Raw genomic sequence first — 15,943 nt, forward strand, 5'->3', positions numbered from 1 at the left:
GCCAGCCGGGGGGATGAGTAATGGGTAATAAAAGGTGGGAGCATCTAGACGAACTCCTCTCCCTAACAGGAAAGGCAAAGTTGTAATTTGCTGTGTTATGACACTGTAATTATGCCCTGATGAAGAAAACGAGAGTATTAAAAAACCTTTTCCTTCCCCACACTGTGCCCCAGACGTAAAAAGGGGAAAGTTGACTGAGTCAGGTCACAGGGCTGTAGGCACATGGGTGAGGGGGAAGGAGGAAACCCTCCTTCTCTCTGACCTCTAACCCTTTTGGCAAAGGGCACACAATGTATCCCCTTCATCTCGATCCCTCTGAGTCAAACAGAGCTGGAGTTACCTGTCGAGGTCAGTGCAGAGCTGGGCAGCAGCTGGAAGTACCTTTAGAAATAAAATGATGAAAAAAAAATCCCTGTCTCATCAAAATATACAGTTTTCTGCTATTGAACACTGCAAGGGTTTTAAATGTTTAATTTTCTTTAACAAAACCATGTGGACGCACCTTTTTGACTGTTGCTCAAGGACAGCATGCATAAAAATAAAAGTCAGGTTGAAAATTTATATTCTAGGCTATTTGACAAGAGGCATGTTTGCCCTCTTCTGCCCCAAAATACAATTTCAACAGAATATTTTTTGAGGGTCTCTATTTTAACTTCATATTCCAGCTAAAGACACCTCTCTGGATGTTTTCCAGAACACCCTCTAAAATTGGTAAGAGTATGTGTTACAGGATTGAGGCAAAAATCCAATCCCTCTTGTCTAGTAATTTGGATTTAAATCCACCTAAAATCTCTCCTGCAGAATGCTCTAGAATGGAGGACATGGCCTAACTGTCCAGATCTGAGGGAGTCTTCAGGCTGATTTGAGCTGGGGGGATGAATGTAAAATTCTACAGAACAAGATGAGCCTGTGAGCATATCTTTCTGCTTATTATCATCATTTGTGTGATGTTATTGTCACCACACAGATTCAAGAAAGGTAATGAAACTTCTGCATGCTTCAGACACTGGAAAGAGGAAAGGGATACTGTGGGTCATCCAAAACCCTGCAGATTAAATGAGGTTATGAGGAACAAATAAAATCTATGAACCATATTCTTTCATTCTCTGTGTTCTTATTCCTCCGTTCTGTTCTTTCCATGGCCACATGTGCTGGTGCATTCCTCTCTCTCTAGATTTTATCCTGGTGTCCTGGGAAAGCTGTTGAAGTTACCATAGTGTCTAGGTGACTTTTTGAGTTCCTGGTCTTCTGCTTTGTCCATTCTTCTGAGAGTCTACAGGCTGCTTCCTAGCGTGACCACTCACCAGTCAGAGAGAGAAGATGCCAAAGTAAATCTCCACCATGTGCTTTCTCGTATCCTATTTCTCTTCATTCATGGGTCTTCTTTTTCTCTTGATAGGACCAGAGGGCTGTAACCTGTTTATCTACCATCTGCCCCAGGAGTTTGGGGATGCTGAGCTGATGCAGATGTTCCTGCCTTTCGGTAATGTCATCTCCTCGAAAGTGTTTGTGGATCGGGCGACAAACCAAAGTAAATGCTTTGGTGGGTAAAGATAACAAAACAATTAGATTCATCCAGGAAAGGGCTTTCTCTGAATACTTTACCTTTCAAACTGCTTTCTTTCTGCTTAAGCTTTATGATTTCTCTCAATTTACTCCTGTCAATACTTTCCCCTTTCCTTCTTTCTCTCCTGATTGTCTCATGCTCAGAGTTGTGTGTGCTGCTTAGAGGTCAAGTTTTGGCATCTCACCAGCAGCAAGGTGCTGCAGACACTGGTGGGGTCAGAAAATACCTCACTTGTAAAGGTGGGGAGGGTGCAGAATAGACTAAAGCAACTGGAGAAAAATGGAGGGGGCTGGACATAGGTGAAATTATGAGATTAGCAGAGGCATCCTGTTGCAGAAGGGGAATTTCTGTACCTAAGGCAAAGGACAAACAGGCCCTGGGGTTGAAGGGAAGACAGGGCTGTAGAGTCAGCTTTCCTGCATTAGACTGCAAGGGGGTAAAGGCTGAGCATCTGCTGAGAGCCTGGTCTTCTGGGGGATGATGGCTGCTTGGTAGATTACATTCAGACATGTTCTGACCTACTGGACCTGAGGCAGCACCCCAGCAGATAGAGATGGGCCAAGGTAACCCCATGCCTCAGCTGACAGGCTGTGCTAAGAGGCTGGGTTTGAAAGCTGCACCTGGCTGACACAGCTCTGGCCTCACTGCTGGCTCCATCCCACCAGCTGGAGCAGAGAAGGAGCGCAGCCTGGAGCTGCCTGTGAGCCCCAGGCAGGCACACCCTGAGCTGCACCCACGGTGGGAGAGCTCAGCCAGCCAACAGCCATGGAGTGATGTATGTTTGGGTTCTCACTGGGATACCACCTTTTGCAAGGTTGGGGCTCCTAAGGGTCCCTTTTGGCAGTTTGGCAGCATGGGGACCCTGGCACATTTGATCCCATCACACTTGGTGGACAGGGGATCTCTCACAGCCATGTGCCTACCACTGGGATCTGTCATTTTTGATTCTCTGCCATCCTGCACCTCTTGCAGACCCTTCCTGGGAAGTGCAACAGAACAAACTATTGCTTTTCTTTTCCTGTTACTTGCAGCTAATCTGGATTCTGTCTCTCAGGCAAACTTCCAGAGTTAAGACTCATCGGAGTTTTCATTTGATTTTAAAATCACTCTCAATCTCCACACTGTGCTTTCTTTCCATGCTGCCTTCCCCTTTCCCCTCCTGAACAGCTCACCTCATCCCCTTGCTACTCACAGTGCATGTCAGAGAGTACTTCAAGAGTTTTGTGCCCTTTCTCTATGCACAGTTTCTCCTGCCCATCCACAGAGGGTCTGAACAGGCTATTTTCCCTTTTGTTTGAAGGAACCCTGACCCCTGATGAGAGGGACACAGCCCTCCCAGTCACCAGGAGTCACTGGGTTGCTGCGCTCTCCAGCGCTAGAGGAATGAAGGACAAAGAGTCTGGCTTGCAGAGGCAGTTGGCAAATTCAAATTAGAACTCAAAACTATGAATTAGGCCCAGTGAATGCAGAGCCCACCTGTTTTTTATATACAAATTTTACAAATATATGTATATACATAAATCTCACAACAAGTTGAGCAGACCAGCACAGCTCTGGGTGACACTGAAACTGATGCTCCAAGGAGATCCACAGATTGGAAATGAACCTTTGACAGTGAAATTGTCATTTATGTTTAGAGGAATTCTGGGCCTGGTTCTCCACATAAATGGCAGCCTTCTGGACAGCTGTGAGCCTTATCCCCACTCAGTTCAAAGGCTGATGGCTACAAGGCCCCACGAGGACACAACACACACCCCGTCTGTCGGCAGGGATTTGGGGCTGCTTCCGAGGTGCTGTGAGACCAAGGCTGAGAGTTAAGCAGGACCTGAGGGGGCTTAGCAGAAACTTTTCTTGAGTTTTACTTGGAGAAACAAAACATCAGCTTGTTGGGTGAAGTGAACTCCAAAACTAACTGTGGGATATTGAAGGCTGAAATAGGGAGGTGTTCCTTTGGAAGTGTTGACTCAAGCACACAGACAAGCAAAAGAAGGAATTAAAGATTGCTGGTGCATCTTGGTCACCTTATATCTGCTTCTGAGGCACAAATACCCAGGTCCAGTTATTTTGGGATCCCAGGTGTCAAGTCCCAGTTGTCTCTGGATTTCTCCTAGTTTTCCATAGAGCTGAGTGCCTGCTGTGACTGCTGGTCTCAGACAAACATGTTGACTATGCTTCCACATCCACCGCCTCCAGAAGGATAGAAATAACAGAAGCACAGGTAGCTAACCATCACAGGTAGGTTACATTGCTTTTCAAAACTTCCCACCCTCCTGACCTTCAGATTTAAAGCAATGTAAAAATGTAAAGTTATTAGAGGAAATCAGGCCTTTCAATTGTTTTGCTAAGTCTACTGAAGCTGGCATTTTTTTTTGAGGAAATAAATTTAAATAAAAAATAAATTACTTTTTCCTAAAGGAAAATAAGGTATTTTATTAACTTTGAAAGTAAGAAAATTCCTTCTTAGCTGCTAGAACATTTCCCAAAACTCAACATGTAAGAACACAGCATTTGCATTCTATTTCACTTTTTTTTTAGTGCAGCTAGAGCTCTCCAACTGCTAGCCTGGGGGGACAATTCTGTCTGGCCCCAGAAAGATATTCCACTATTATATGACCTTTTAAAATATATCTGCTAAGCAGATCTCAAATAAATTGCTATAACAGAGTTTAGCCCCAGGTTGTCGAGAAATTGTCAAGAAGTCCTGCTTTAGACAAACTTTAAAAATTCTATGGAGAAAAATGTCACCATGTTTTTTTCCACAGGAACATAAAAAACTTTATTTGATGCCTTTGTCTCACTGTTGAACAACCTGTAAACAGCTGGCACAAACTGAACAAGTCAGTAGAGCAGCATGTCAAAATAGAATTGTGGAGGTCCACAAGGATGATCAGGGGGTTGGGTCACCATTGCTATAAAGATGGGTTGAGAGAATTGGAGTGTTCAGCCTGGAGAAGGCTCCAGGGAAACCTGATAGCACCTTCCAGTATTTAAAGTGGCTGCAAGAGAGCTGAGATGGACTTTTTACAAAACTGTGTACAGATAGGAAAGGGGGAATGGCTTTAAAGTGAAAGAGGAGAGGTACAGCTTAGCTATTGAGAACAAATTCTTGACTGTGAGCATGGTGAGGCCCTGGGACAGGCTGGCCAGAGAAGCTGTGGATGTCTCATCCTTGGAAGTGTCCAAGGCCAGGTTGGATGAAGCTGGGACCAACCTGGCCTAGTGGAAGGTGTCCCTGCACAGGGCAAGGATAATTGGAACTTGATGAACTCAAAGGTGCCTTCCAACCCAAACCATTCTAAGATTTTTTTCCCCTTATTATTTGCATCTGAATTCTTGCCTGCATTTTCAACACAAATTTATCTCTTTTTGCCACTACTGGCAGGACAGTGTTGGAGCAGCTACAGGAGTATTAGGAAGAAAATGAGATCAGAAACAAACCTTTCTCCTGGCTTCTGGAGTCCATGAGCCTGCAGAGAACCATTAGCACCTGCACATGCTAAAGAAATCATAGTGTGGTTTTGACATTCTCAATTTAGAGGCCACTGCCTCCTGGCTGACAAGAAGTAGTGAGGAATGCCAGCTACAGTAAACACCAATACCAGATATAAAATGTGAAAGTGCTCAAAGTATGTCTGTTGTTTTCCCTGGTGGGACTGCCTGCTCTACCATGTAAGGCTGCCTAAGAAACAACCCTGACTTCTCACTGAAAAAAGTAGTTTAGTCTGGGAGGATTCTTTGCCTATGACTTTTCTTCTGCCACACACATCCAGGCTAGACCCAAATCCTTCATTTTCTCTCACAATTTTTCAAACCTCTGGCTTTTTTTTTTTCTCCTGTCCCTGTCCTGATGCTGTAACATGCCCAAATGCAGACCATCCTTGTCCTTCCCTTTCACCAACACCCTGTGTATCCCCCATGACCTAAGCCTCCATCAATGACCATGTCTGCATCCCCTTGGGTGTCTTCTCAGGCACTGTCCTATTCCCATTCTTGTATTCAGACTTAGTGATTTCACCTTCACAGCTCTTCCCCATTCTACCCTTCTCTCTCTCACTGGTTCTTCACTCAATGCCCAGCTGACCCCGGTAGCCTCTGCCCACACACTCCTTTTGCAGCCAGCATGTTTCTCCAACTGGGCCGTGCTGTCAATTCCCAGTGAAATGGCAGGGCCACAGCAGGACTCGTCTCACTCAGAGAAAAATTACACTTAGTTGGACACTCCTCGAAGACGGTGACTCCCATTCTCAGAGTGGGCTGGTCTAGGAAGACTTGCACGGAGGTAAAGTGTGCAGCAGCCTGAATGTCAACACCTGCAGGAACCCAGAGTTTGTGTCTGCACAAGGCAGAGTTTGCACTGGGTCTCTCACATTCCCACTACACGTGTGCCAGTTATTCTGTGTGTAGGTGTGCTAAATGTCAGAGGACGTGGATTACATCTTTGTGCTGGTCTCAGTGGTTCTGGTGATAACTCTCCTCTCAGTTATGTAGATAGTTTAAATATGAACAGTTTGTGTACAAGGCTAAAAGAGAACTCCAGTAAAACAACACTATTAAGGCTGCTAAGGCAAGTAGGCAATGTGAGAAGGGCAATTTTTCACCCTGCCCACACATGGCTAACTCTACCTCTGTCATAGGGTGACGCTGCAACACAGCCCAGCAACACTCACTGTTGTCTTATAAGACACATCTAAAGAAAGCACTTGAAGACATTAAGTTAGTGAAATACAGAGACAGACATATTCTAGAAAAAATGTTTTAACAGAGAAGAGAGCAAGCAAGACAGGCTTGGGCAGTATTAATTAGGAAGATATGTCAGAAATTAGAAAAAAGAGAACATGGATGGAGAAGCAGAGGTCAAATGGTTATCCCAAAGTGTCAAATAAGATGTGGATAAATTAAAGCTGGAGGAATTGCTTTACTGGAACACTTGGTTTGCTCCAGTCACCTCTTTCTGAGAGCAATAAATACCTGGATCTGGCAACTTTTTGCACACCATTGAGCAGCAGACACTGTCAGGCCAATTCTGCTCCATGTCCCTGCTTTGTCCCCTACATGTCTCCTTGGCATGTGCCTGTTCTTCATACCCATTGCTGTAGCAGCTTCAGTTTCTCCCCATGGGACAGTGACTCTGGAAGGCTGTGAACAACCTGTCTTATTCCCAGAGAGATGCTGTGGTTTCCCTCCACTCAGCTTGAGCTTCTCTGACACCACAGGTGTAAGCAAACACAAGTGGCATACGTTTTTCTCCTTTTCTGCACATTCCAGATGCACTTTCACATCCACAAAATGTCCCAGCCCCTTTTGAAATGTCCCACATTAAACAAAACAAGGAGCATTCCATCTTACAAACTGCAAAGGCTTCTTAGGACCATAGGTTTATATGTCCTAAAGGAAATGTCTTATTTGACTCCTAGTACAACGTGAACATTGATTGTTTCATTCCAGATTCCTGCAGGGAGTGCATTTGAAACTTGCTAATGGACCACTTCATTCGGAAAAACATCCAGTCTTATATGAAGATGCCAAAATAGATAAAATAACATCACTTGATGAGGGTCATAATAGTTAATTAAGTTTGCTGTTAAATAATTCTAATCCCTACCAAACTCCTCCTAGCTTATGAAAAGAAACTGGGGAGACAAAGGAGAGAGATTAAAAGTGAGAAAAGCAGTGAGGAATGAGAACTGAACACAGGAGAGGGTGAAGCTCGGGAGAAGGGCTGAGGGATGGGCAGAGCTTGTATCCTGTTATTAAAAACATGCTGTGGCAGTTAAATGCTGCAGTGTGGTGGCAAAAAAGGTGGAGTGGGAGATGCAAGGCAGCAGGCAGGTCATGATGATCTACAGAGTTTCAATCTGGAAGCTGAAATAGAAAGAAGTAAGATGTGTCAAGAGAATAGGACACTGGCAATGCTGTACAGGGCCCTGGGACAAGGGGCATTGCACATTAGGTCTAAAGTGCATTGGCAGCACTCCATAAGACACAGGAGTGGAACAAGGGACCCTGAGGTACATAAGGAAAATATTGTACGGCACCTGCTGACAATGTGCCTTCAATATGCACTGCCAAATATGGCAGTTTCTCATTTAATAATAAAATTAAAAAAAAAAATTAGAAAAAGGCAGCAACTCTCCTAGGGTTCATCCAGGAAATGAGCAGGTGCAGAAGTAAGGTGTTGTAAAGGAAAGAAATTCTAGATGCATGTTCATAGCCCATATGGGTGATCACAGCTAGGTCAACCTAGCTGTTAAGATTTGGCTCCCCTTCTTGGAAAAGTACACTGACTCCTTTGCACAGGTCTTTAGGACTCATGGATGAGGAGAGTTATTTATCAGATAAAAGCTTTAAGGGTTTCTTTTCTGATTCTTCCTTTGGTAAACAGAAAATTCCCACAAAATAGGTGCATTATTAGAAAGGAGTTGAGGCATGTAGCTCTGTTTGTTGCTGTTATCAGTACTATGATTAAGTTTGATTTTTTTTTCTTTTTACTATTAACTTGATTTCAAATTTCCTAAGGAAGTCTCTACCTGATCCTTTCTTCCTGTAGCCCTTAGAATTAGCTTTGTCCTTTATTTCACATGATCTAGTGACTATACATTTTGTGTCAGGGCTCTGGAAAATCTGTTTGTCATTCCCATATGGCTACAGCCTACAGATCACAGCTCAAAGAGCAATGGAAGAAGCCACTTGCTTGACTGCCACAGTAGAGACAAAACAGAAATTATTTTCCAGGCACATTAAGCATGACTGACCCCTGGTATGTTTCAGTTCAGATCAGCACTGGTTTGTTGTGGTCCTCTCCACTCTGAAGGACCTGGCACAGCCAGAGAGCCAAGGAGGGACTCATAAGGTGTGCCCAGCTCAGCTGGAAACTAATCCAAGGGGAGGAGGACACCCCCAGAGGGATGCTTTGAGCTCTCAGAGAGAAGGGGAAGGAGACACAGAAGTTTAATATTTGCTAGCCTATTCCAAAGCTCTGAGATTTCAGATCTGCAGAGTGAGGATGGAGCTCTTCCAGCTGATAAGGAAAGAGTTGTGTGAGTAAGAAAGAGAAGGAGCTGTTCATCAAACTTGCTGTACAGCACCTCCAGCCATTGCAGTTGGTTGCAGGAGGCTTTAGGGGGAGGAGGACGAGCGGGAGAAGTATTAGGGCTGTGAGCCACTATTCATTTACAAACTATAATTAATTTGATGTTTAGATTAATTTCTGATGCACTCTCAAAGGTGCACTGAAAGCATTTTTCCTTTATTATAATGTTGATTGCTTATTGGGGAGATAAATCTAACTGTCAGTTATGCACTGACTTACCAAAACTTTCAGACCAAGCAAGCATGTATGCATAAGGAACAGCTGTTTGCAGCTCTCCAGTTAAAGGGACAGCTCTGTCTTTTCCCAATAACTCACATTACAGAAAACCTATATATTGTACACAAGGACTTTTGCTTTCTTTTGTAGCTCAACAATTTATTAGACAAGAATATGTTAGCAGAATCTAGCTTCTATTTATCTGGGTGTCCATGTGTCTATCACTGTTCTGTCCGTCTCCCCCCACAAGTGACAAAATCTACCCAGATTTTTTTTTTTTTTTTTTGTTTAAGCTATGGGTGTGTGTTTGTACGTACCTATTCACATGCACACTTACACCATCATTTTAAATGTTCTTTCTCCAAGGGTAATTAGATGAAGGAACTCATTACTGCAGGGTCATTGTGACTCCTCCCTTAGTGACATTCAAAAGTGAAATGGTCACTATCTGGATAATAGAAATAAAAGTTAAGAGTTAATACCAGAAGAGGAGTTTTAGTGCTGCTTTGATTCCAGTCAGAAGTTTCTGTTCAGAAGTCAGAATAATGACCCCTCCAATGGGCAGGCCCATTTCTGAATTCAAAGTGATGGATTTGCAGAGTGCAGAGGTAACACATCCTAGTCTTGTGGGACTGCAAACCCGCTAGAGCATTTTGTCAACCCATGGCATCTGGGTTTATTTTTTATTGTCCCAAGATCTCTGATGCAAGGAAAATTCAAGCTGTAGCATGGATGAGTCTCTGTCAGTCCATGCAGCCATCCATCCCCCCCTATACCTATTTTTATCTTCCTTATATCCACCCATTCTGTCTCATCCACTGCACAGGTCTGCACTTCACCATCTTGAAGTCTGTTGCCTGGTTAGTTACTGAGCAGCTGTTCAATAGGTCCTAACATCTTCATGCTTGGCCCCAAGCCTTCCTTTTATATGATACTCAAACTGTGCCATGAATATGAATTTATTTTTATTTCCTCATCTGTTTTCCTAAGACTCTTCCCAGCAGAGCATTTGAGAGGTTCACAGAGCTAAGTAATGGCACTTTGCTGGTGCCCATGGTGTCTTCATTTCACCAAGGGGACAATGAGGTAGAGAAATATCCAAAACTATTTCTTGATCTTGGATTCCTAATCTGAGTTGCCACAAACCTGACCAGTCTGTTTACCTGCTTTGTCTAAGAATAATGCAGAGCATGCTATGTTTTTGTCTGCTCCACATGCAGGTACAGGGAGCAGCCTTTCTGCCAGCATAATCTCAGGCCATGCACCAAAAGAAGAGGGAAACCTAGTAAATCTTTATCTTCACTGAAAACTAAAGGGGATTTGCAAATCTGCAAAAACACTCTGACACAATTTTACATATATTTTTAACATTTGTGTGCCATTATCTCATTTTGGGCCATGACAATTAAGCTACAGCTGGACTTTTCTTGGGCATGACTCAGCAATGACAAGGGACAGGAACACCCACTTTGGAGAGATAGGAGAGTTTAATGACAGATTCAAGCTGTGGTGTACCACTGGCACTCCAAACCTGCTCTATTTTATTTAATAGTAAAAAAAAAAACAGCCTAGAGGTCTACTAAAGGAATTCTGTGATATATGATATACTTAGCATAACTGGGATGTCATGGCAGAAATAGGGACAAATTCCCGTTTTCCAAGGCAACATCTGCTTGTACAACTACAAAACCATCCTTTCCCTGCCTTATTTACTGTCTAAATTCCAACAATTACAATAACAAGTCTGATACATTGCCATTTTCCTTGCCCTGTTATGTTATTCATTCTCAACAGTAATTAAAACAAGGATGCCATGAAAGAGAAAAATACAGAAATGTGTGGTTAGAAGCAATGCCTTTATGCATATACAAAGCAATACAGAATTAAAATTTTATAGGTAACATAATTTCTTGCATTTCTAAATTGAGTACTTCATTTTGCAACCTTATGGTTGTTTCAGTTTGTGGTTGCATGTGATATCTTCCCTTTTTAAGTAAGTAACCCTAAATCAAAAACTCCCCATATAAGATCAGCATCTTCAAATAGTATATACTGACATATTCAAAAGCTGTCATTAGGGTAACAACTTGCAGGTCCCCATAAAAACAGGTGTACCTTTCCTAATGATGAAATTTTTGGTTTCATCCATAAGAAATCCCCAACAACAATTCAGCATCAACTCTGCTCTCCACTGTGTTGATCTGTCATATATTAGTAATTACATTATATATCTGTTAAATAAGATATGCATAGGTATTCACATTATACAAGTACTACACATACATTTATTCAATAACAAATACAAAAATTTGCAGATGCAATCATTATTGAAAACAATGAAAATTGCTGAACCATTGTTTGAATTTTAGCAAGCGCTCCAATGCTTGCTGGCCTTCAAGGTGAAGAGTTTTCCTTGTATTCAGTCTGAATCTTTGCTGTTCCAATTTATGTCTCCTGTCTCTCATTCTCCCACCATTCACCTCTGTGAATCATATCTCAAGTTGTAAGGGACCCATAAAAATCACAGTGTCCTACTCCCTGCTCCTCCCTGAACTACCAAAAACTAATTCATATGGTTAAGAGCATCGTCCAGATGCTCCATGAACTCTGACAGGAAACAGATTTTCTTCCTTTTGGGCAGCATGACCTAAAAATCGGATTGTGTTCTGGCCATTTAAAGGTGAAACTAAATTATTCTCCTAAAGATAGGTCTCTACAGACCCTTTAAATTCTTCTCTAGAAGGATCTTCAGAAATCATAAAACCTTTAGCCAGGTCTTTGTGCATCCTCTGAAACACTCTGACATGACTGAATAGGTTTCAGAAGGATTATTGTTTTGCTATGATTTTTTTTTTTTTAATTCTAATGAGAGAATTTTTGCTACTGGGTTTTTAATTTGATGCAAAAGACAATTTTTTTTTAGGGGTGGCTCATATTTTCACCCCATCCATTCAAATTAAGATCCCTCTACAAACTACTAACAAGTCATCCCATTCTCAGGTCTTTAATTTTTCTGTTCAAAGGCATATTCAAAACCATGTCTTAAAAATATATTTCTAGTCTTAAAAATATATTTCTAGTCCTCTTAGTTCAGTAATTAAAACACAATCTTATTTTCCAGTCTTCTACCCAAGCGTGGATCAAGAGCTCACATAGGTCACTGGGCAGAGGCCCCAGAGCCAGAACTAAATCAGGATTCAGTAAATCTGTGTTATGATTCAGGTCCCACAGACTGAATGCAACTATTCTGAGGAGCTGCAGACTTTTCTTCACTGAGATCTCCAAAATTCAGGTCTTTAAAGGCCACTAAGGGTGAATATTCTGCTAGCAGGTCCACAGGATTTTACCAGCACCTCTGCTGTAATAAGACAGTTTTTCTTTCCCATTGTTGTTTTTGAAAAAAAGAAGCCAGATAATAATTTTCTTGCCTTTTGGGGGTGGTTGAAAACTTGGAGGTTTTACAATGACAGAGAAAGTACCACAAATGTAATAGCTGGTTGAATCTGGAGATGTTATCTTCCAGTTAAAATGTGTACAACTCTTTACTTTCTACTCTTGCTACCCAGCATAGGTCAGTGCCAGTTCACAACCTCCTGGTCCAGATATTGAGAGATTTTCTCTTTTCCTTTCCTCTCCCAATGACTCACTGCATATGAGGAGGTTTGTTTTCCTGTTGAGTTCACTTTTAGTTTGGTTAGCTGTTTTTCACACAGTCGCCTCCATAGAAAGTAAAATATTCCTTCAAAAATCATGGCCAAAAACTGTTCATCACCACTTCTGGCTTCTGAACAGAAACTTCCAGACTGCTGAACGAGAAGCTTCAGGCCCTTCTGTCTCTGCTGAGTTGTCCCAGACTACCCATAATGGGGTGTCAGATGTTCAACAGCCAGCAGGGAAGGGGTGGGCAGTTGTCCATCTCAGTAATGGTCAGCAAGAGCAAGATGGGAAGGTTCTGTGCACTGCTGCACCAAAAGCAGATGTATTTCAGAGGCTTCCTAGGACATGAGAGAACGGCTAAAAATAGTGACTAGTGTAGTTCACAACTCACCTTCATGACAGGATTTTCTAGTTTGTTTGGGTGTTCTGGTTTTTGGATTCTTTTTCTTGATTAGTCTAGGAAGGAATTTTATTACCTTACCTACTACAAAATATTTTCAAGAACAAGGTCACTTTTTATGATACGTGTCTGTTACAGATCAAGAAGGATGAACGGTGATTTTAGCAGTTGCCTTGTTCATATATGCCTTCTTTATCAAAGAAGTCACAAGTGAAGCAGGATCCAAGAGAGAATCGGGAGCAAAGAAATTAGATTTAGATGAAACACAGATTATGACATGGCTTGTGGGTGCTTCAGTAATTATTTTCATCTGGTTTATATTGCAAACTTCAACAAAACAAATGTAAAAATAGCCTTCATTTTGATTCAATAACAATCTCAGTGCATCCTTAACTGAGCATCATGATCTACTTAGAACCTGTGCAAAACCTACTTTATACTCATCCTTTATTTCCAGTTTCACATTGGAGAAGAGCAAATATCTTCAAAGGTTCACCTGCTTTTTTCAACCGTGTGATTTTCCCCATAAACTTTATTCTGGCACATGATGACATCAGATATTTTCAAGGAAAACTCAGAAAACAAGTCAAGAACAATTCCATCCATTTCTGAGAGCATTTAGGAAACAGCTTCAGTCCTACACATCGTTCAAAAAGAGGACAAATACTATTTAGTCATCTACGCTGTTTGTTCCTTGTGAGGAAGATAATCACCATCACCTGGGCTGGAACATTATAGTTCTTATAGAAGAACCACAGTGGTTTTTGTCCACAGCAGACATGTATGTGTACTGGTCCAGTGTCTGTTTCACGGGCTCTCCAAAAAACAGCCGAAGCCTCAATCCTTCACTTCTTCCATCAGTTCATAAATTCTACTTATAAGAATGGGCAGAACTACAGTCCATAGCATCAGACAAGTAATTGCTCATCCTTTAGAAAACTTCTGTTTACAGGAAAAAGAGAAGTTTTAATCTTTACTCCACTGTTATGATGAGAGATCTGCTGTGGCTTTCTATATGAAAACCTTACTCCCTTTTATTTTTTTAGAAAAAGTTAGTCCTGATCATGTGCCCAGATGTATATATGAGCGAAAACCTTGGATCACAGAATCATAGAATTATCTGGATTGGAAGGGACCTTAAAGATCATCTCATTCCAGACCCCTGCCATGGGCGGGGACACTTTCCACTAGACCACATTGCTCCCGGCCCCATCCAACATGGCCTTGAGCAGGGATGTGGCATCCACATCTTCTCTGGGCAATATATGCCAGAGTCTCATCCCTCTCACAGTAAAGAATTTCTTTCACATAGATAATCTAAATTTCCCCTCATTGATTTTGAACCCTTGGGTCAGATCTGACCATGCAGTTGTTTAAATTGTAAAAATTCTAGTCTAATCTAGAGTCTTACCCTTGTGCTTTCAACATGAGTCATGACAACAATTTTCCTATGAAAATTAATCAAACACCATACAGATTATGAAAGAGAAGAGAGAAGACTCATAGCTAGAGTAGTCCTTCTCGGTCTTAATGCTCATACTCAGGTTCAGCATCTATAACCCTTTGCTATAGTCCCCCTTGCTTTCAGAGGAGACGTTGCTTCTTCTGCCTGGATGTTTCTCCATCTGGAGATCATCCAACAGGCAATGCACAAAAAGAAGGACCAACTTCTCTGCACACTCCAGCTCACACTGTTGCCATGTGGAGAGGTAGTTTCATGCACAGGAAGACAGGAAGGCGACATAAGGAAGATACTTGTGTATTTCAAGCTACCTTCTGCACTGGGTGTTCTGACCTTTAGAGAAAGTTAATCATGCCATCTACTTTCACTCTTCATTTAATCTCCCCTTCCCATCTGTTCAGTTTCTCTCAGCTGGAAGCAAGATGAAGAACGAGTACAAGTCAGTCCTCTCAGTGGTCTGCAGCCCGCACTTTGGGGCCATTTATTATAAGGCATTAACATCAATTGTCACCTGTATCATGACTGTTTCCTCAATCCATTCCAGATTAGTAAGCAAGAGCTGATTCTCTAAATATCTGAACTGCAAAATGAACAATAGACAGACAGATATGCAGTATCAGAAGAGACTGTTCTGATCCTTTGGACTGAAGTCTGAAATAGCATATGCCAGGTGCCTCAGCTCATGTGACAGGTTAGAACCTTCTGTTTGAGTCATAGCATCCCTTTTAGGAAATCTCTTAATCAAGGTTTCATGTGATAGGTGCTCCACCCCTATTGCTAAACAAGATGTTTTTCAAAATAGTTAATTACCTTCACCATTTAAAACATGCAGACTTGGTGTCTTATTTCCATTTTAAATCTGACAAATGCCTGCTTCCAGAAGGCAGAGAAGAAATCAGTTCCTTTTCCCACTATTCTAAAAGAAACCCCTGTTTTATAAGTATTATTTATAGGCTATGGCCAGAAGCAGGTTTAACTTTCTCTTCAATAAACTGTGGCCACTATCATTACACTTTCAGACCTATAATTACTCTTCTACTTCCAAATAAGTACTTCATTTGTTTTCTAGAGCAATCACTAGAACTAAATGCAGAATTCTAGTAAGGATCTTTCTTCAGTCATACTCAGGTAAAACTACCTTGCTATTTCTAGAGGACATTCAGCAAAGGTAACTACATCCCAAAACTGTACTAAGTCTCGAGACTCTGGGAATTTTAACACAGTCCTGAGAGCTCATATATTTGGCTGTTACTATGACACCCATCTTCTTCTTAAGAGGCACTGCTTTCTAATGAGGATTTCCTCTTTTTATGAGTGACCCACTTGCTTTTTCCTGGAGATACTTAATTTTGCATTTGATTGGATTAAAATGAACATGCTTTAACTGCGTCCGGCCTACGCAGTGACCCAGGTCACTTACTTCTGTCATTATTTCACCATTTTTGTATGATTGGCCAATTTTACCAGTAATTACTTCAAATGTCTTCCAAGTAATGCTAGAGAAATTGAATAGCACAGAAATTTCAGCACACCGCTGGAGGAGCCTACTAG

At 41.8% G+C, this 15,943-nt stretch overlaps 1 protein-coding gene across 47 annotated transcripts in view; it reads left to right on the forward strand.

Annotated features, from left to right (window-relative positions):
• Positions 1-15,943, forward strand: part of CELF4 (CUGBP Elav-like family member 4) — a 670,311-nt gene that overhangs the window by 647,246 nt on the left and 7,122 nt on the right. For 20 of the 47 annotated variants that reach the window (XM_041471988.1, XM_041471768.1, XM_041471699.1 and 17 more), the window contains one exon: positions 1,400-1,483. The exons of 19 other annotated variants lie outside the window; for them this stretch is intronic. In XM_041471988.1, the coding sequence (XP_041327922.1) occupies positions 1,400-1,483 (84 nt within the window). Of the gene's footprint in view, positions 1-1,399; positions 1,544-15,943 lie in introns of all 47 variants that reach the window. 8 more of the 47 variants (XM_041471614.1, XM_041471594.1, XM_041471586.1 and 5 more) reach the window with 1 other exon arrangement.

This window comes from Pyrgilauda ruficollis, unplaced genomic scaffold (genome assembly GCF_017590135.1).
Source record: "Pyrgilauda ruficollis isolate IOZ18807 unplaced genomic scaffold, ASM1759013v1 scaffold107, whole genome shotgun sequence".
Taxonomy (NCBI): Eukaryota; Metazoa; Chordata; class Aves; order Passeriformes; family Passeridae; genus Pyrgilauda; species Pyrgilauda ruficollis.